Genomic DNA, 22855 nt, shown 5'->3' with positions numbered 1-22855 from the left:
AGGCAACTGTCTTATTTGATTGAAGGTAGATGCTATTGTCACGTGTTGAGGAGAAGCAGATCAGAAAGAATTTGCTGTTGTGCAGGATGCTGATATCAGACCCTGGCAGAAGCCCCCCCCAAATTCTCTCATTCTTCTCTGTGTCCCTCAAAGCTTGTGGTAGTTGGCAGGTTTTTTTCGCCTGAAAAAAAATGGTAAATTAACTTGTTTCACTTTTTGTTGTGACTCTTTGATTTTGAAATTGTTATCTTTTTTTTTTTTTTAAAGATAAAAAAAGAGTAATATTTGCATTTGTTAGTTAATATTTTCAGTCTATGTATTGTTGAAGCATAATGGCTTTGAGGGAAGAGACTATCTAATATCACCTCCTGGTTCTTGAGTAAGTGAATTTTTAGTACATGGGAGAAGTTGGACTTCAGGTTGAAAAATTAATTAAATATTTGGGAGTCAGGCAGTGAATAAAAGTGAATTGGGATGAATGTTTTGAGTTGTTCTGACATCCTGTTTCTACAGGTCTGTGATTGAAGCAAAGGCTGATTCTGCTTTTTGTAGCAGAACATATTTTCTCTATATGCTGTCTTTCTGTGAACGAACCTTTTATCTCAACTACTAAATATTTTTGAACAGCTGTTAAAATCGGTATTCTTGAATGTACAGTTAAAGAGACAAAGAGAGTTTACTGAAATTCTGCTTTTTATGTGATGACGCCCACAAAATGGGCCAAAAAGGGCAGGGGGGGGATCACCCTCTTACTTCTGTGTCATGTAATTTCATAGATAATTTTAAATTAAAAAACAAAAAGCAAAGAAGGATGTCCAGGAACAAAACCTAATAAGAAATATTAAAAGCTGTACAAGGTAATGTGTGTGTCTGTCTTCCTGCAAATGTTGGGTTAAAAATACAAGACAGTTTCTAGTACTTAAGTACTTGATATGTATTTGAGTAGTTTTTACTCTGTGAAACTTTGGTCATAGTTTATTAAGGCAGGTAATGTGATCCATTCCATGAAACAAAAATCAATCTTTTTTTTTTTTTTTTCCTTATTCCTAGGATTTTTCTTTTATACTGTGCATTGTACCTTGGGGGTAACAGTTGAATAAGGACTCTCAATATTTATTCTGTATCTTGACAGTTAAACAGTTCCAAAATATGTTACAGATTTTCATTCTTATGTGCCCATTGACTTTTACTTCCCTGATTTTGTCCCCAGTATGAGTTAGAGAAATGATCAGAGCTTCAATATTCATGTTTTTTCTTCACTATTTCTTCTAGATTATCCCAATGGTATACGGCTCACATCAGCTGTTCCAGGAGCAGATATCAAAGTACTAATAAATTTCAATGCACCAAATCCTCAGGACAGGAAGAAGTTTACAGATGATTTGAGGGAGTCAATTGCAGAGGTTCAAGAAATGGAAAAGCACAGAATAGAGTGTAAGTACAAAGGTACATATAATAGAACATTTTCAAACTAATCAAAATAAGAAAAGTTTTATTGTATGTATAAACAATTAGAACTTTTTAAGTGTTCAAAAGAATGTGGATTTTTTTTCCGTGGCTTTGCTTCCAGAAAGAGGAAAAAAACAATTATCTCTTAAGCTCCATTTCAGTTAATTTACCATTATTTAGCACAGTGTAGATGCAGTGGAAAGTTAGCATGAACAAACAGCAAATAGCAAGGAGCAGAGGGGAGGTGGATTTGTCATTTGTTGTATAATTACAGTAAGAATATTAGGGATAATTTCCATGGCTCTGACATTTTTAATGATGGCCCTTCAAAGAAATTTCCACTGAATTTGTTGATGTGATGGAGGGAAGGGCTGCCACCCAGAGGGACCTGGACAGGCTTGAGAGATGGGCTCATGCAAACCTCAAGGAGTTCAACAAGGCCCAGTGCAAGGTCCTGCACCTGGGCCAGGGCAATCTCAAACACAAATATGGACTGGGCAGAGAGGATGGATTGAGAGTAGCCCTGAGGAGAAGGCACTGGGGGTGTTAGTTGATGAAGAACTCACCATGAGCCAGCAATGTGCATTTGCAGCCCAGAAATCCACCTGTATCCTGGGCTGCATCTAAAGAAGCGTGGCCAGCAGGCCAAGGGAGGTGATTTTTCCCCTCTGCTCTGGTCTTGTGAGACCCCACCTGGAGCCCTGAGTTCAGCTCTGGGCAATCCCAAGCATCAGAAAGGCCTGGACCTGTTGCAGCAAGTCCAGAGGAGGGCCACGAGGATGCTCAGAGGGCTGGAGCACCCCTCCTGGCCATGGCAGGGGTTGGGACTGGTTGGGCTTTAGGTCCCTTCCAACCCAAACCCCCAAACCGTTCTATGACTTTATGATTCTGTGAATTGTTCTTCACTTTTACGTCTATATTCCCGTATTATCTTAATTAGGTGACTACCATACAAATCCATATATTTTGCTGGATGTTATGTGGCAGTCTAACCATGGAATTTTATCTGATTTTATCTTCTGATTTTCCAGCAGAGGAATAGCCTTGGATCCTTCAGGTTGTGCTATTAAGTTGTTAGTACAGAGCTGAAGTTCCTGTCTGGCATTTGACTGCCAAAATGAACTCGTATCTGTTGTTCATAGTAATACACTAATACACATACGTAAATTGTGACATTACTGTGTGCTTCACTGTAGCCAATAACTATGAATTGCAAAATCATTTTTTTTTGTTTCAGCTGAGCTAGAAAAGCAGAAGGGGGTGGTGCGTCCAAGCATGTCTCAATGCTCCAGTCTGAAAAAAGATTCTGGCAATGGGACACTGAACAGAGCTTGCCTGGATGACAGCTATGCTACTGGGGAAGGACTGAAAAGAAGTGCTTTGAGCAGCTCCCTTAGAGACTTGTCTGAAGCAGGTAAGCACTGCCTTTGTTTCCTTGCACTGACTACTGCATGCAAAGATGTGTGGATGATGCATATAAGGCCCAGCTCGCAGTGGGCTTTGAGAACTCGTAACACAGAAACTTCAAACGTTCTTAATAGCTCCTCTCTCATAGTTTGTGTTTAATTTCTGTTTTGTTTTGTTTTTTTTTTTTACCCTTGTTCTATTGAGCAACAACTATTTGAAAACATTTAAATGATTAAGTTGCTATAGATACTTAAAGGAGACTGAAGACAGAGGAAAAAATTGTAAGTGTTTTATAGAAAAACATGGTTGACTTGTGCTAGGAGTAACCCACTTAGTGTACTTTTCTCTTTTTCTTCCCCTTTGCTTCTTCCCCTTGATAAAAGTAGGATGTAGGATTAGGAAAAAAAAAAAGGTCTCTCTACTACAATAATTGCTTTCTGTGTATTTTGTGCTCAAGTGTACCTGTGTTACCACATTGATGAATGAAATTGAGTGAAGCCCTACTAAATTGTCCAGAGCTACGTAATTCAGTTATAGTGTCCCTGATTCTATTTTATCATTTTGCAACTCAAGATAAAGTTCATAATTATTACAAAAGAGGTTGCTGTGAAATACTGTTGCCAATAAAATAAAAGAAGCCCTCCTGAACAAGAATACTGGTATCCTACAAACCACTGACGTGTCTAAGATTTATTAACTGAATAATATAACTAAGGACTGGAAAGGAGTGGTGGTGGGACTTCCTAGCTAAGGAAAAGCCGGGGAAAGTTTGGTATGTTTTATTTTGTGATTTGCCTCTGCAATACACAACTGGCATGCCCATGGTAATACAGACTACCACGGGTAGTAACCTTCTGTTTCAGTGTTAAGCATGATTCCTGTCATTATGCAAATCATATCTGAACACCATGCCCAGTATTCTGAAAGTACTTACAGTGACAGTAGCAATTTTTTCATTTATTTTTATTTTTGAGTTCATAGTCTATGTTGCATACTCCGATTTGTTCTTTCAAATGCAGTGATGTATGTACAGTGACAGTATAGTCATACTTTCGATGGTATGTATATCTTTGGTAGTAGACACTGTGTCGTTGTTTGTGTTGTTTTGTTTTTTTTTTAACTGAAGAAAAGATTCTAGTTATACTGCAATAAATACAATTTTTGTTAACTGAAATTATAGCCTATGTTTTGTGGGTATATGTATGTGTATACAAGTATGTAGAGAGTGAGTTCTTTCAACTGTTTTATTCTCAATTTAGACTTTCATACTCATATGCCCATTTTCTTCATTTAAAAGACTTAGGACCTTGATCCAAAATGAAGTTGAATATTTTTGCTTGATTGGCTTCAAGGGATTTTAGATCAAGTCACTAGTCTTCATCACTGTTATGTCTCAGATTTGAGGATACTTTCATCATCCCTTTTTGTTGTTTTGTTTTTATTTCACTGGAACGAGAACTGCCATATTGTTAAATATGTGAGTTCAGTGGGTGTGTTTACACATAAATGTGATTCCTGATTAATTTTTTTTGTCCCAAAGGAATTTTTCATCCCAATCATTCAAACATTGCCGTGTATTTAAATTCATTTTACGGGTTTTATGCAATAAACAAGTATTCATAATCATGAAAACATCACGTTTTAACAGGGCATGCATACAGTTAGCATGCTTATTACTGAAAATAACTTTTTTCCATTATAAAAAATAGATATCACTCACAGACTGGAGGGTTTATCAATGAGTTTGTTAAACCCAACTAAACTTAATTTTAACTTTAAAGAGTTGAGAATTATGGAGAGTTTCTGTTTGGTCTTGTGCAGTGCAACAGACTTGAAAAATGACATAACTGTTACTTGCTTTATTTGGTATAGTAATTTTAATGTGACTATACATGCTTTTTCCACCTTTTCTCAGAGAACATCTTGAGTGTGAGGTTAATTTTATTTTAATAGGGAGGAGATGATCTACAGAGAAACAAAGAAATCATTTTCAGTTAGCAAGATACTGTGTCCCTGCAATTATAGCATAAAGTTACTTCTGTAGTGAGTTCCTGAGCAAGGCTGCTTCAGTTATTCTTTTTGTGCTATGAAACACTGCACAAAAAGGAGGAGGAACAAGAGTAGTGGGGCTGTTTGTGGTAGTGTGTCTCTGTAGGAAAAGATGATTAAAGTGAGTTTTCAAAGGGGTGCTTTCTACATTAAAAATAAAAAATAAAATCTAATCAGCATGAGAAAACTGCCTGGCTGCATATTTATGCAGTAAGGCACATAATTACCAACTCAACATTGTAAAAAATAATTGAAACATTTTAAGGATTGATTCAAGGAAGGAGAAATCTGATTGAGCAACATTTTGGTTGGATGGGTATTTGACAAAACTGTTAAAAAAAAAAAAAAGAAAACAAAAACAAACAAAAATTACTCTCTGCCAGATGTCACAGTAATAAATGGTGTCTCTAGAACCAGACTTTAATTTTTTCTGGTGGAAAACTGTGTGGCTTGATGTTTAAATCTGATGGATGTCATCAGTACCCTGAATGATTCTCATCCCTAAGTTGTAAACCATAAGGAAAGACAAGATTTTTCTGTCAGGGAAACAAATGTCAGGAATTGTTTCCTGAGGTTATTTTTCCCTGCATTGATAGCCATGATAGCTTAGATCATAATTGTGAAAGAGTTGTGAATGAGGGCCTGTTGATTTTACAGATAACATTGTTCATCGTGGGTTGACAATTACTTCCATGCAATAAAAAGCAGAATGGCAACTGGCTGATCAAAGATGTCAATGTGACAAAAGACTTAGTGCTTTATTTTTTCTCAAAAGAAAAATAGACTATTTTTTATTACACATTCTTGAGCTATAGTTGGGGAAGAGTTTTTGTTCTAAGATTTGGAATTCTTAGATTACTTAAAAATATCAGAAGAAAGATAAATTTCAGTGCAGTTATACCTGAGTTTTGTGAAATCCATTTGGATTTTGACCTTTTCACCACTTACTTGATATCCAATTACTTGATAAGGTTTACAGGAAGGTGTGGAAGCGTTAAGTCCCACTGTAGCCATTAGTATGTGACACTAAGGTAGAGCCTGAAGGATCAGGCTGAGTTTCTGATCCTGGTGTCTCTCAGGTTACTTGAGTGACTTTAGGCTAGTCAGCCCGAATGCTGGTGATTTTGAGTTCCCGGAGGACCTACTAATACTTTCACATTGGGCTTGCAGTGGTGAGCATGTGTGGAAATGAAACTGTATGCCCCCCATCGCCAGTCTGAAAGGTAGTGATAATACTCATTGCATTGGCTGAAAAATTAAATCATTGGAATCTGCACAGTAGTGCAGGGTGATATAACGACTGCTATGAATATAAATTGCGCTTGTCTCATAATCTTCTGAGCTGTCTCAAAACATTCACAGACCAGGAGAGACCACTTTTAAAAACAGAAACAGAAAAACAGTCTAAACATTAAAATAATTCAAATATACATAATAGTATGTATATTGGATGTGATCTCATTCATTGACCTTTAACTTTTAAAAACATTTATGTTTTAACACTTAAAACATCCACCTTCAGGAGAAAAGTAAAAGCCTTTCTCTCTCTTAAATACTATTTTGCTTGTTTGTTTGTTTATTTTAAATAGTATATCCCAAATTGTAGTGGAAAAGATTATGGAACTTCTGTGCACCATAATCCCCTTAAAAAGACTCTGACTTCATGCAATGACAGAGTCCCTTAATCTGTTACATCAATCTGTGATGAGCTGGTGCAATCCCTTGGCTCCTTCCTCATTTGATGCAGGCAAGGTTACTAGATTATTTTCTGCTTCCTCTCTCATGGATTTTGCTGCACTGCATAGGATAGAGTATACTAGTGTTCTCTTCCTCCCTTATCAGAAGAGCTTTCTAACCAGGAAGAGGTTGTCCCTGTGTCTTTCCTTGTCACTGTTGTTATATTTCCCTTTCTTCACTGGAGTAGCAACAGTAATGAACAGGTTATACAATTTAATTTAATTTAATGATTTTAATAAAATAGATTTGTATGAATCTAATTTTTTGTGATTTGCCTATGTCAATACCAAATCACTCTCCAAATATGTTGTATAAAGACACCCCACACTGTGTGCAACCACCTTTGTATCAACAGCTCTTCTGTCTTATGGAAAAGACACTTTGCTTTTCCAGTGAAGGAGTTCAGCGAGGTGACTTGTAATTATTGTCTCCTCATCTTCTGGAACTTAATCAGTGTGTTAAGAATAATCTGTGTAAGATGCCAAGAAACTATTTTCACAACTGATCTGTGATCTCAAGACCGTACCTGTCTCACCCAGAAAGCACGATCAAAACAATGTTACAAAGAGGCTTTTCTCCCTGAGAAGTGGTCTCTCTGGGTTATGATTAGAGGACATTGTTCAGACAATTTTGAGCCACTTATGTTGGGTAGTACCCATTAAGTCTGTAGCTAGATTGTGGCAGATTCTGCTGCTGCTCTGAATACCAATTTCACAACCTGTGCAGGGTAGAATAATGATTCATTGCTTAAAGAGCTGCTAAATTAGTTTACTTTACCAAAACCTCAATTTAAAACTTTTTCTTTTTTTCCCAAAATCTTTTCCCCAAGACCTACAAGGCCAAATAATAATTTATTTTTTTTTTGTAAGATATCAATGTACCATGTAAGCTAGAGATATTTCTGACACATAATATTTGTATCTAACTTCAGTGACTTATTTGAATGAATCAGAAATGCTTATAATAACTCCAATGTTATAAAAATAAATTAAAAACCCACACTAAGTAACGTCCTTAATTTCACATATGACAGAAGTGGTCTTCAGATTTAGTAAATACCACTTTGCTTTATATCACAATAGTTAACTAGTAAGCTAGTATGGAGTTATGCTTACGTACAGTTCTAGCAGAGTCACCTCACCATTTTCTTGAAATGCAATTTGAACGCAGCAGCTCTGGAGAGACGTGTTTTCGATGGGATGCCATCTCCAAGGCCAGAGAACAGTCTCGTACCTGTATAACCATACGCTGATAGGGCAATGCTCCGGAGGATTTAGTTAATAGCTTTCATATCATGCTGTAGGCCAGTACAGAACTGGGTTCAATTTGTTTTCGAGAAAATAAATGAAGCCCTCTCTCTATAGGGATAATGCCTATCTGAGTGAAATTACAGGCATTTAAAGTAGGACTTCCTATTTGTTCTTGCCTCGTACTTCTTTGTCTTGGAATTATTCTAAGCAAAAATCCATCTGTCTCTTTCTGTCCTTTTATACTGTGTTCATGGTTATTTTATTAAAGTACTTTGCTGCAACATGCAAATGACATTAGATATTCCTGTTTTCCTTTTTTTTTTTGGTAGCCACATTAATGATTTATGGCAACTGTCAGTCTTATTTGCAATATCGACTGCTAAGTTAAGAGGTGGCTATCTTTCTGTGGTTTTGTATCCACAAAGTGAGAGTTAGTTGACTGTTAATCAGTAGTAATCCCACAAGCAGAGCGAAAAAAGATCGAAGCATGACTAGAAGTAAAAATAAAGGATTATTGAAACCAGTTTTTCTTGGAGGGTTCACACGATAGTACAATTATGGCTTTGGTGAGGCTAAAACTTGCAGCAAGGAGTATATGGCCTGGCAGGTTTGCTCAAAATTCCAGCAAATTTAAGAGCCTACTAACAGGACCACAAACACCTTTCCGTGCATTTAATGTCGATGCAGGGGGTGTACTGGAGGATAACCCTCAGTGGTAACAAGAGGGGGTGAATGTTGCAGTAGCCTGCAGAGGTCAGTAGCTCTTGAGAAACTTGTGTAGCAGGGCTGCCTCCCATGACCAGCAGTGTCAAAGTTGTGCTCATCGTGCCAATAGGCGATAATCTTAGATCATACTGATCTATAAGGCATATGGGTAGTCTGAACTGGTCCTTGAGAGGCCTTATCAAGAAAAAAGTTGAATCTCCCAGGAAGCACTTAGAAGCCTGTCCTAAAATTCTTCTCTTTAACTGAGATACGCAGCAGATACTAAGAGGCTTCAGGACTTCCAAAAATGAAGGTCTGTGGCTTTTGGGTCACGATGCCGAAACCCTCGCATTGCTCTCCAACACCACCTGTTAGAGTAGAAGATTCTGAAGGCAGCTGCGAGCCAGTGCAGGGTGGAGATTCTTTGCTATTTGGCCTTGCAGGAAAACAGCTGCATTGAGAGAAATTCTGTTTCTAAAAAGACAGAGCTTTTAGGGAAGTTTTGAGAACCACTACTCTTCAAAGATTAGCACTGTTTAAACACCTTTTCAGTATTTTGAAACTTCCAAAAGCAACGCTCAACAAGTTGGCTTTTCAAAAATATCTAATTCCACTGCAGCCACGTGCTATTCTCTCTCCTTTGAAATGAGAGTGAAAATCTGGGATCCTGTGTCCTGTATATAGGCACTGAGGTACTCTGTCTCTTTAGGCAAACAGCCTGGAGTTTCATGTATAGTTTTAGGCAATGGACTTTGGCAATTTGAGAATGTTGGAGCAAACAACAAATGCATCAAACTTAAATACAAAGCACTGCACAGCTAAACAAACAAAATCTAGCCATAATGTCAAGAAAGATTCCAATTTTATTAACTAAAAATTAAGTTTAGTTTCTTTTAAACATCATGAAAAAAGGTTATATGAAATCCACTGAGGTTCAAACTTGAAAAGCAAATGATGAAACCAATGCCCCTTAGCCTCCCCCCACACTGAATTTCAGAACATGCCAATATTAAATTATGCATTTAAACTAGTACCACCCCACAAGTATCTATCAGAGCTACCAATCTTTAAAGAAAGCTTCACAACAATTAGATACCAGGAAATTGAACAATTTAAAATTGTTGCTGGTCAATATCATGACCATACCTCTAAATATGGATGTTAAATTATGTGTGTTTTAAGAGTTGTACAAATTAAAAAATCACACCCCGGTAATGATAGTTGATTCACAACCTTTTTAAGTTGCCCTCAGGTACAGAAACTTAATATAACTAATGGCCTTTAAAAATCTAAGTTTCTGCCTTAGTAGCTACTGTGTAAGTCCAGTGCAATGTTAACCCCCTGCAGCCCCTCTAGTTGCATTTAGAAACTCCTCTAGCAATTCAGGGAAAGCGGCTGTTTTTCACCTGGGTCTTGTCTGAGTCTCTAATCTATGGTGTTGCATGTCCTGGGCAGGCAAGCGTGGGCGACGCAGCAGTGCAGGATCGCTAGACAGCAATATGGAAGTAAGTAGGAAGTTACTGATGTCTAGCTGGATGTGATGATGTGCATTTCAAACCTTTCTTTTATATACATATTTTTTTGCTCTTTTTTCTTCTAACATATAACCTGCCTGCCTCAAATAAAATGCATGCCTAGGCTACTCACTTTGTATTCTTCCAGCTTAAAAAGCACTGACAGCTTGTTTTAGACCAATGCCATTTTTGGTTTGAGCTAACCTTGTTCCCTTTGTTCCTGCAAGCATGGTTAAATGAGTATGACGTGTCCTTTTGCCACCATTTCAGTCTGGTCCCAGCTTAAAAGCCCACTTGCTCTTTGTTACAAAGTACACTGTTCTTGCTGTTTGATATTTAGCTAAAATTATTGACGTTCATGCTCAACCATTCCCATTGCTTATTTTCGAGTTAAATTGCTAAGTGTATGCAGTCATGACACCATGGAATTGCACAGATAGGGCATGGGAGGAAAAAAATAATGAGACAGGTGAATTCAATGTGGATTTCATGAGATTTCATTCATCTTCAAACCATTTATATATATTGTTCATGTCTCTGAATTCAGCTTGCAGATTTTTTTTTTCCTTTTCTTTCTTTTTTTTTCTTTTCGTTTGCTTTAGGTAGATTGCAGTTTAAATCTAGAACACTTTGCATAATAACTGTTGTGTCCCGTAGCTCTTTACAAAATATAAACCCCAAACTTCCAGAAACTAAATAGACTATTCCAGGCTAAATAATAAAAAACATTGGACCACAGGTCAGAAAAACACAATCACATAGAAATGTTAGAGACAAAAGTGGTTTGGTTCTATTTAACACATACTTTAGAGGCAGGCTTGAGAAGCAGCACTGTGGTATACAGTAGTAACAAACTACTATAAAAAATTAAATACTGTTTTGAAATCTGAATTGTAACTGTAATATTTGCTGCTGATTATTTAACTATTTAGGTTGAATTTAGCATAGTTTTTTTTGTTTGTTTTTTTTTTTAAAAAAAACAAGTATGTTTTCTTTTTTTTTTAAGTATTTTAAAATGTAATTTTCATTTAAAAACACACTCCTTAGTATAACGTCATGTTGCTTTTCCGTGACATTTTTGTTATTTAAAGCAATAGGTTTCAATATTAAAGTATTAATGCTTATAAACATCCCAAGAAGGGCACGAATACCTTATTGGCAACTTAGAGAAGGTGGAAGTAAAATTTTCCTAGAACTCTTAACATAGTCCACCCATGTGAGCACTGAAGGAGGAGTTTGTGGGTCAGTGTGAACTTTTTATTTTAAACATTTTAAGATTTTTTTAATTTTTATTTCTATTAATTTCTTTTTAGGGGTCCATCATTAGCAGTCCTCACATGCGCCGAAGAGCTACATCAACCCGAGAGTGTCCATCTCGCCCTCACCAGACTATGCCTAACTCCTCCTCACTCCTAGGTTCCTTATTTGGTAGTAAAAGGGGAAAGCCTCCTTCCCAAGGTCATCCACCATCTGGCTCATCACAGCAACCTCCGCACCCTCCAGTAATCCCACATCAGCAGCACTCACAGCATCCTTCCGCCATGCATCATGTAGGGCCAGCTGAGGGACAGACGCAGGCACAAGTGCACTCTCACCATTCGCAGTACTGTCATATGCAGCAGAACCCACCACCTTACCACCACCACCACCACTATCACCCTCCCCAGCACATCCAGCACCCACACCAGTATCACCAACATGTGCCACATTCCCAGCATGCGGCACACTCCCAGCATACTCCTTACATGCAGCACCCCCATGCACAGCATACCCACTCTCCTCATCCTCCGCTGCCCCCTCCGCACCCAGGGCACTCTTCTCATCCCCAACACACTCAGCATCACCATGGACCTCCACCACCTCCGTCCACTTCAGCCAGCACTAAGCCCAAACACAGTGGCATCAGCACAATAGTCTAGAACATATTGACCCTCCTAATAACTATAGTTTTAAACACAGTTACAAAGGCACTTACAGGAAGCAACAAATAATATTGTCATTTTTTACCTAGACAAACAATTTAATTATGTGAGCTTAAAGGCTTGCTGATACTAAGTAAAATAATTCAAATTAGTGCAATCAGTACTGGTTTTACTTACTACTCAATAGACGCTTACCATCCAGTTAGTTCTTATTTTCAAACTGCCTTGAAAACATGCTGCTTGCTGAATATGAGTAAAGCTACCTTTTACACCAAATCCCTTGACAATTTTACGTGCATACTAAAATCTTAGTCTATGAAAAAAGGAAAAAAGTGATACAGAACCAAGTGTTGCATTCTTGCTCTTTTATTGTCAATGGGCAAAAAATAAGTAGACCTGATATGGTTGATGAAAGTACGTAAGTAAACTTTATATAATATAAATATATACATACAAATATATATATACTGTATAGTTAACATTTGTGCTTGGAAAGAAATTTTTTCAGTCCACAAAACTAGCAATATAGACTTTACAAGGAATTCCACTTACTTGATAGGACAGTATAATAGATGAATAGCGTATGAAAGAGTAGACCAAAAACACTAAATGTTAGAAACAAATTTCAGACATTTCAGTATTTTCATTAGAAGTCCTCAGGACTTGCTAAGATTTCTAAGCAATCATTACTAAATGTGCCAAGTAACATAGCATTTAAATGTTGTAGTCAAATACTGCTTTGTATAAATCCTTATTTTATTAACATGATAATATCATACGTAATCAGTATTATAACTGCTCTGCTATTTCAGGTAAGCAAACTCGTTAAGATGCAGTAATTATACCATAGCAATGTAGGATGACCATGTACATGGTCATCCTCAAGCATTGGTCACACAAATTCTTAGACACTTTAAAGGCTGTGATAACTGTGAATTTACATGATCCACATTTCTTTTGTATGCATATGATTTAATGAACACACATGAAGAGTTACAACAGGTGCATGTATACACTGCAAAAACATTCATCTCAAACATGAAAATTGCAAACTTCCATCCTTCTCAGCTACCTTGCTTCCTGTCTACCATAATTCGTTATTTTTAATCCCCCAATTAAGCTGAATTCTAGTGTGAGAGTGTTTCCAGGTGGAAGCACTCTGAAATTTGAAGGTTTGTTTTAGAATTTAGTATAGGGTTTTTATATATATACATATATATATATATATATATATATATATATACACATATAAATATATATATGTGTGTATATATATATATAAAATCTGTAATTCCATGTAGCCATGCACTAGCAACAAAGTGGCTTCACCATTTTTACTCATCACATTTGTTAGTTTGAAAGTACCCAGCACTCAGCAGGCTGAGTTTATGCTCAAACCCTCACTTTCATAGTCCAGTTAGTTGCGAGACATCACATAAAAACAGGCTGTGCTGTTGTTGCTTATGTGTTGTAATCAAACCATTTGCAAATTTATAAAACTTTTATCCCTAAATCCTGTACAAAGTTATACATGGCACCTACTTTGTAGTTTCAGCATTTTGAGCCACTGCAAGGACTTTACACCTAAACAGTAGAGACAAAGGAATTGCAACTGCAAAACTGTACCAGCCTAAAAGCAAACCTTGAAGAGGACGAGCAAAAAGTTCCAGTATGAGATGGGTAAAAGTAATAATAATCAGTCAATTTTATATTTAATAATGTTTTTCAGGAGTAATGAGGAAATCACATTGAAATTGAAAGAAATTGAAATGCAAGTAAAAGAGTAACTTTTCATTTTGTCTTGCTCATGGAATCTCTAATATTTGGGGTGTTTGTAATTTTTTTCCCCTTTCATACCATTGATATCACAATACCAGCAAAACTGCAAACTGAGCACTTTGTTAACCTCCACAGAGAGCAAATACAGCAATCTAGAGTTTAGCCTTCTGTTTAAAGCTGTCCACGTTTGTTTCCCACATGTGCAATATGTTTTCCTGTTCTGTCTTTCTTTAAATTATCTTCATGAAAAAAACAAGTGATTACATTATTATTTTTAAGTATCACTCACACTATGCTAAATTCTGCGGCTTACCTTAAGAGGGCTCATACAGGTCCCCTGAGGCTCTGTTCCTTGCAGTTTAAAAAAATATATACTGTTCTTAGAAGGGAAAGTAGAACTGTCTGCATGTCATCAAATGTTATTAGTGTGAGGCTACACTCTACATATTGTATATTTGCAAAATATATCAGTGTTACTGTTGATATTAGTTGAAGTAAAGTGATAACATATTTCAATATGTAGACTTTTCTTCATACATCTGTACCAATAGTAGAGTCTAATTGTAATTTATAGGTTGTTCCAGAAAAGATAAAAGAGTCATTCAGGTACAAGCATCTTTCAGAAACTGCATCATTTAATTGAAATGGAGGTAAGAATGGTCCTCTTCACTGAGTGACGGTCTGTACTTGTTTCAGATGCAGAGTTTTAATGTAAGTAAAATTGCCTGTGTACTGTATAAATGCAGAATACGCAGTAGCAGTTGAAGGGAAAATCTGACTCTAGCTGGGTTACTTAGTTAGCAAAATGAAGACCTTAAATGTCCCAGATCTGCATTTGCTTTGTTTCAAAACCCCTTTCATTCATTTAAATTACTTGCATATAAATATTCTATACTTATACTGTAAGCCACATTTTAATGCTTGGCCACGGTTCTTCCACATGCAATTAATTAAACATTCAGAAGTTGTTACAAATGTGCATGCGAAAAAACATTTGCACATGATTTCATGTACACCTGGGGAAAGAGTATGCCTACCTTATAGGTGCTTTAAGTTACATGTGTAAGATCACAGACCATTTTGAGAATAGTTTAAAAAAAAAAAAAATGGTCATATAAGAGCACAGTAACTGTAAACGCGATTTCAATATAGTGATGAGAAACTGCACTTTTTTTTTTTTTTAAATTGTGTTTTTACGTACTTAAAACAAACAAATGTGTCTTGGTGTTAGAATAAGTCTTACGAACTTTGCTGCTTATCTAGGGTTGTAGTATAACCTCTCTGATTCCATCCTTGGTTAACAATTGCTTAGAACAGTGTGGATCGTGCCTAGAATAGGAAAATGATAATACTTTAACACTGTGTGGTTAAGAAAAATTATTTATTTTTTTAGCCTGCAGGCAGGAGTAGAATTAAGAGGGTTTTTTCTCAAGTGCCATTGCCAATTAATACTGGTACAGAACTGCTTGGAGTGACCATGGTTCTCTTTTCCCATAAAAAAAATGTGGCAAAATAGTAATGCTGATTTGAAAAAATGAAAGGGAAGCCTAAAGAATGAAGGTGTGGCAACTAAAATCTTTTCTGGGACAACAATGAAATATATATTTGGGGTTTTTATTTTTTTAAGTTAAGAATGAAATGTACAACAATGTAAAAACAAAACAAAAAAAAACAGTTCATCCTAATATAATGTACGTCTTGTATCGCTAAAAAAAAAAGTCTATCATACAGTGTAGAATGATTTTCCCATCATGTACTGCATGCAGCAGAAGCCTCTTGTTTCTTGATAAAATGAGCTGAAAGACAGTCAGCAGATATTTAAACAATGAATCTCTAGATGTTGACTTGCTGTTCCATATGAAGCTGTGTGTTTTCTGCAGTTGAGCATGCATTTTGCTGTTCCGTTGTAAAATATCATCGCACTTCTTGCCTGCGAAATGGATTATTGTGTATATATTTAAAAGAAAAGTGAAACCAATAACAAGATTAAATTTGGAAAACAGAAAAGGGGGTGGTGAAAATGGGACCAAGTAGGGGGAGTAGATAATTCTCTAAATTGTACATAGTGTGTAAATTAGTATTACTTTAAGTCTGCAGTCACTTGGAGGTTGCCTACAGTACCTATCTCCTGCTAGGAACTTACATCAGCTTTGAGTTGTATTAAACTGTTAGAATTAGGTCTTGAATGCAGACTGTTACAGACTTCAAAAAACATTACACTTACAAGAAGCTTCTGTTCTGGGGAGGCTCGAGACCCCTTTTGTAACTATGGGGAAGAAAGGAGTGCTTTCATTTTAATATGCATTCTGTTTGTAAGTAGTAACAGACCCTATTGATGTAAAACTATAACTGTGATCATGTGGAGAAATCAAATAAATCATTTAAAACTATTTGTTTCTCATTTTGTGTAATCCAAGAATTTCAGCTCTTCCGACTTGAAGGAAATTCCTTCTGGAGTCAATCGGAATTTCTGCTACTCACTTCAAAAGGGCCAATGTTTCAGTCTTCATCTCAAATTAAAGATAAGTTGATGGAAATAATGGTTAGTACTGTGGAGAGTGTGACCACTTCTCAATAGGTTTTGATTTCTTTTGGTGACGCTGTAAATATATTTAGATCCAAAGAACAATAAAGGGTTATAAATACTACACCTAGATCTGCAGACAATGAGAGAGAACACAGAAGTGGTTCTTGGGAATTTGGTAATATTTAGTAATATTTACCAAAACACTTTAACATTGAAAAACATTAACCGGATTTTGAATCTTTTTAAATATGAGCTGTCCAACATGTTAAACTGATCCAATTATTCTTTTGGCTATCACATTTCCATAGGAGTTCATGTTAAGATGATTGTCTTCCCCTGACTCTTAAGTGTTTCAAGTTTGTCCTTCCCAGGAATACAGTCTTTCATTTCGTAATTGTAACCTACATTCTTTGGATCGAACTTTGAGAGTATTCATCGCGCCCATTGGCAGGGAACATCATACTTCAGTAAGTGATGTAACTGGTTAAGTGTTAGCCAGTTGTACCCATACTTGTATTTGTTTGCTGTGTCTTAATTTACACCACTACAGAGGCATATTTGCCTCGCGTGGCCTTCACAGTATTTGATGTTACACTTATGCAATTACTTTAGGTAATAACCTGTGACATTTTCAATTGTTTTTATACTACTTTTGTTGATTTCCTAGATTTCAAGTGGATTACAGTGTGTCTAAAGTCTCAGTTAAAACTAATGGTTAGCTGTCAATTTAAACTAAGTATTATGTTTGCTTATTTTTTCTCTGAATTTTAGGAGATTCTTGAATTGTTTTGAGGGAATAGTCAACTATGACCTATATCTGAATGGCTGTTATTTCAGAGTGTACATCTTGATCAATGATTTTTTTTGATAGGTAAGTGCCCATTTATCACTAGATACTACCAACATGTCATCTCCTTGAGCTGTGTGACACTCTGGAGGATAGCTGATGCTATCATACAAGCATTCTGTTACTGGAAATAGAAAAAATTGCAGTGCTGTTCTTTAATGGTCCTTCTATCCCTGTTTTAGAAACTGATTTTAAGAATTTTAAGACATCTGTCTTTGGAGAAGCCAAATACTCTGTCTTCTTTAATCTCTAAAAGCCTCTAAATATTGCTATTATAAATAATCTGTCTTTATTTCCTGATCTGTCTTAAAAGTAGGATGTAAATAATGTCTCTAAATAATGTCTACCTAAACTAAGACAAGAGTGAAAGCATTTACAATCTGGCACTATTGAAGAAAATGTAAAACAGCTAAAGAAACCTCTGCATAAATTGTCATTTGTGGGATAGATGGGCACCAGTTGGAGTAATGCTAGGTAACTTATGAAGAGAAGAATTAATGTAGGTTAAGCATGTGATAGTCTAATGCTCAGTGATTTTTTTCTTAATTTTAATATCTTTGTTTGTGATGCTCGTCTTAAATCTTGATGGAATTGCCTTCCTCGAATCTCTGATAAAACTTGTATATACATACCTAGTAAAAAGCGCCTATATTGCCTTCTTACTGAAGATGGCCAATGTAACCCTAAGATAAGGAAAAGACCCAGGTTTTTTGTCATGACTTGTAATTGGGAAACACATCTTTTGCAAGTCAGAAGTCTAATGTTTGAAAACTTTTCCTAAAAATTGTTCCATATTTGTCCATTGTCTTTGTATGCATTTGTCAATAATACGTTAATTACATAAATGAATTTTCATGCAATAAGAAGCTACTTCAAGCTCTTCTAGATAGCATCTTTTTAGCAGGGGGTAACTTTCAGATATTTTATGTTATTTTAGTTCAAAGAAAGAAATCCAATATTGAAATGACAAGAAAATGAACTACAGATCTTTATATGTTTTAACGCGAAGATTTATGCTTTATCTGCGTCTCTTCAGGTTTTTGTTGACTTTACAATCTGATGAATCGTGAATTCTAACTTCTTTTTTTCCAGTTTGCCTCGATGGTTGGTTTTTTTATTCATAAAGTTCATAAAAACAGGTGTAGTAACATTTTAGCATATATTTATTTGGAATATGTTAAACAGTTGCTTAATGTTGAATTCATCAACTATGCACATGTGAGATTTGGGAGCTGCAGTTTATGTTATTTCAATTAATTTAATGTAAGTATGTCCTGAATATCTTCGTTAGTTGTAATTGGCACTGTTGCTTATCCTTCAACATTTTAGGCTGAGCTTGAAACACTTTAAGCCAACTTAATGTCTTTTCTGCAGTTATTTAAATGACTGTCAGAATTATGATGCTGCTAGAATAGTGTGATAAATTATGCTTAAGCATGGGTATGTACTGACAAACGTATTTGTATAAGACAAACACTGTTCTTACCGTAACATGCAACAATATATCTGTACTGGTGTTATAGCTGTATTATATACACCTTTTCCAAAAGGAAGCATATTGGATTTTTAGATTGTTTACTAGCTTCTTAGTGATTTTAGCCACCATACTTTGTTGATATAAAATTTGATAGAAACATCTAAAATCCCAAATGATGAAATAACGATTTATTTTAGATATATTTTAGTAGGCTTAATTTTTGTTTCCTTCAAGAATTACAGCCAAATCCTGAATTACTTTGTAAAACTAAGTCAACTGCAGGATGAGACTGATTGTGAATGTTAGGTAATGCTTAAATTAAGATCTTTGCCTGAAGTAGCATGCTAAATCTAATTTAAATGAAAGTTGTGTGGGTGAAGCTGACTTGAAATCATCACTCTTCCAAATGCTTAGATTTGTTATTTTTGCCATATGTATAAATGCGTGCTTTTAGGATAAAATGTTATGAAAAAAAGATCCCCTTTGTTAAGCATTTTGTAATAACTGAGATGTGAAATTAGCATCATGGTTCACAAGACACAGCCAGCTCAAATAAATCACACAAGCATACAATTTATCAGGTGCATTGTAAAATGGCAAACACAACTTCAGTGTTCATTTATTTCTTCACATTTAAACTCAGCAATTTAAACAGATATGTATAATGAGCAGAGAAAAAATTAATCCACCTTTAATAAGATGAATAGAGTAAATTCATTCTAACTAATGAAATGTTATGCATGCATAGTGAAAAATGCTTTGTCTCTACAACTTCTCATTTTTGCTACAAAATAATACCTTAATGTGCTTGACAAAGAAATGTGATTTCTTTTTTCATTTTTCTTTTTTATTTTCTTGTCTCGGGGAATAAAAAGTGCAAGGACTATGCAAGTGTTCTGGGTTATTCAGCAACGGTATCACAATAAGCCAAAGCTTGAAATTAATTAATTTCCTAACTACCATAATGAAATTGTTTTTAATGAGGAAGCAATCTGACTTTCAGACATTCGGATCCAGCTGTACTGAAAATGTGCAGCCTTTCCTATGCGCGTGATCACTGAGCAGGAGCACATCATTTCCCAAAGCTGTCCAAACCAGTGGTCCCTCTCCCTCACGAGGTCCCCATGCGCCACGTGCTGAGCTCTAGGTCAGGCAAGGGAACAGGAGAGAGAGCATGGTGGCATTTGTGACTGTACGGAAGGAAATACTGTGCTGGGGTGAGTGAGAAGAGAAGCAAGGGAGCATGACTAACGCTGGATACATGACCTTGACAGGACTGTGCTTACGCAGGGGGGTACAATTCCTATGAGCACCTTCCTCCTCCATAAGCTCACCATATGCTCTTGATTGATCATTAACTTCATGTTATTGGCTGATACTCCTTTATATCCCTCTTCTCTGACAACAGAGAAGAAAAGTTTGTAAAACACGTTAATTTAACATTTTCATCCTGTATGTTGGTTTTTCATCTTTTTGGTAACACTGTCTCTGCCTCTAGCTCAGACCTTAATGTGCCAAAAAATGGCACAATAGCCATAGTTTGAGATGCTTCTATTGTGCTGCAGAACTCATTTGATAAATCTTTGAGTGGTGACTCCACAGTGTAGCCCAGTGGAAAGTTTGTACTGAGTATTCAAAGTTGGACAGCAAAGACAATTTTGTAACTCTTCATTATTTGAAGCAAAGTACTTTAGAAAGTAAAATTCTTAGATGAGATAATTTAATGCCTCATTTTAACCTAAAATGACAGAGCTAGTCGGTGATTTGCTTGTAAGTGCCAGTGTAACTTGTGAGGAATCCCTTTCATTAATGATATGTATCTATTTCTTTTTTCAGGTACTTCTTATGATAGCCACAGTACAGTAATTCTGGATGCATGCTAACCTGGACAAACGTATTATGCAGTGACAGTGTTAACATCTGTATTTCATTACTTGCATTACTTCCACAGCATGTGACTGGGAACCAAAGTGGAAATACTGGTTTCTGCTCTCACCTTTCCCAAGATTTAATTTGTAAGCCAACTTTCTTTAAAATATTCAGAGACAGGAGAGATGATGCAATGAGTACATCATCACATGCCCACCCCAAAAGGAAGACAATTATGAATTTCAAGTGCAAAAACTTTCCTACTGTCTGGATGAAAAGGAGAAAACAACAATTTTATAAAGAGAGGAGTGGCTACTAAGAGAGTTGTATCTATTTTCCTGGCAGGACTGCAAAGATTGACAAATATTTTTGTAAAGCAATTTAGACCTACAGTGGCACTTTTTCAGTAAGTAAATTATCCGCCTCTCAAGTACCTAAATACTATATTATCTAATACCAGTTTTTAAGTAGTTAGTGAAAAATAAGGTAGAGTAAAAAGGAAAATAAAATTGTAGGGCAATTTCATGATACTCATTTACTGATCTGTATATCTGTTGTGTTAATTCCTTCTCAAGAAAGCAATTCTGTATGGAATAGACTGAAATGGACATCACTGTGGCAATCATGTTGTTTACAAAACGTGAGTTCTGGAGAGCTGAGTGGCTATCTGTTCCAGGAAGGTAGTGATAGTGAAGAGTGGTCTAGCAGTTTCAAAGGAAGCTGAAATTATATGAACATGTGGATGAATGGCTGAGTGGCAGAGACAGCAGAGGTGAGTTTTAAACAAAAGCAGGAGAAATATGTTGGGCACATTGCTAAATCAGAAGGGGGGGAAAAGGGGTTTTAGCAGCATATTGTGCAGTTCAATGCAGTTTGAAGATGTTTATAAGTCAGAATAATGGAATTTAGTCTAATGGAGAGTTGCAGAGAACTGCAGCTGCCAGGAGGACACTTTCAATTGTGTGTACACAGAGTGTTAGCAAGAATTGCAGGAATGGGACAAAATAAGCGGTGTGATACAATACTGATGTGATTTCTCAGTACGGAAACAAAAAGGATTCTCTGTCTGCAAGTGATAGGGCTTCTAGTTTCATGCTGTGGATCTGCTGTCATCTGCTGTGATTTGTTCAGCAATTGGAAGAAAAAAATTCTTTACAGGTATTTCTTCTTGGATATGATCACAGTCCCATTCTCATACTTAGCAAATTAATGCAAAGGGTAGAGCACTCAGATGTTTCAGTTCTTTTGAACTTCTCAATGAGGCTTCTTTTTTTCTGTTGTTTCCCAACTGCCTAGATACGTTTTCAATGTTCTGGATCATATTCTTCAAGCAGTCTGTTAGTGTGCTCTTTGTTTATCCTTCCTTTAATGTTGCTGGATCACCTCCACCGGTACTGGCCAGAACCAGTCTGACTTGTCTCAGTAGAGGCTGGCCTCATCTTTGTTATTAGTTTTCGCACTTGCATCCTTACCATATTTAGTGTGGGGAGAATGTCACTGTACCCAAACCTCCTCTCCTGACCTGCTGAAGGATGTCTTAGCTACCACCACCTTTATCTAGAAGTGGGTTGTGGCACTAATGTGGCAGCATTCTCTCTTCAACACTTCATTTCACCCTGCTGCCAGTTTGCCTGGTACAGGTTCCCTCAGTGAGGTAAGGTAAGAAGATGCCTGCTCCCTTAACCCCGTGTGCCAGGAGGCTAAGCAGCAGCAGAGCTTTTTCTCTCTTACTATCCATGCCAGAAAACAACTGCAGATATAAGCACCCTATAGAGACAGTAACATGTTACCACCCCACCCTGATTGCATAGTGCTGGAGCCATCTCAGCATTCCTCACCTTTTTTTTTTTTTTTTTTTTTTTTTTTTTTTTTTTTTTTTGACAAGGCTAGACATTGCCTCTTGCTTTTCCATCTTTCAGTACTGAAAGAAGTTTGACAATTTCACTTAACCAGAACCTAACATGCGGAGACTAGAAGCTCAGGATTTTGGTAGTTGGCACTCCTGTATTCATAGCCATGAAAGCATGAAGGTTTTGTAATCTTACAGAGAAGCAGAGTCTCTTTCTATTTACAGAAAATACAGAAATAGCTACTTCTGTAGCCTTTCCTATCTATTGCTGTGAAGCCCTTTAGCAGAGGGCTAGCGAAGGGGGCTAGCTCATCTCATAAATAAGGTATCTATGTTCCATACAAAGACAAGTAGTTGGTACAGGTCACATTACGCTTTCAGAGGCTGTAACAAAATGAGCACTAGGGACTTGCATCTTCTCTCCAATTAATATTTACAATTAATGGAAGTCAGGAGCCTGGAGAGGAAAACCCT

The 22855-nt window shown here is 36.4% G+C and overlaps 1 protein-coding gene across 21 annotated transcripts in view; it reads left to right on the top strand.

The window, feature by feature from the left end:
- Positions 1 to 16202, top strand: part of IQSEC1 (IQ motif and Sec7 domain ArfGEF 1) — a 352517-nt gene extending 336315 nt beyond the window's left edge. For 15 of the 21 annotated variants that reach the window (XM_084531124.1, XM_084531139.1, XM_084531138.1 and 12 more), the window contains 4 exons: positions 1273 to 1446; positions 2687 to 2863; positions 10053 to 10102; positions 11425 to 16202. In XM_084531124.1, coding sequence (XP_084387250.1) covers positions 1273 to 1446; positions 2687 to 2863; positions 10053 to 10102; positions 11425 to 12030 — 1007 coding nt within the window. In that variant the 3' untranslated portion in view covers positions 12031 to 16202. The remainder of the gene's footprint in view (positions 1 to 1272; positions 1447 to 2686; positions 2864 to 10052; positions 10103 to 11424) is intronic. The other 6 variants (XM_084531135.1, XM_084531140.1, XM_084531143.1 and 3 more) reach the window with 3 other exon arrangements.
- The last annotated feature ends 6653 nt before the right edge of the window (positions 16203 to 22855 follow it).

The sequence above is a fragment of the Aythya ferina genome, assembly GCF_964211825.1.
Source record: "Aythya ferina genome assembly, chromosome: 10".
Classification (NCBI taxonomy): Eukaryota; Metazoa; Chordata; class Aves; order Anseriformes; family Anatidae; genus Aythya; species Aythya ferina.
Note: the sequence above shows the minus strand (reverse complement) of the source record. Positions and strands in the feature narration are given on the sequence as shown.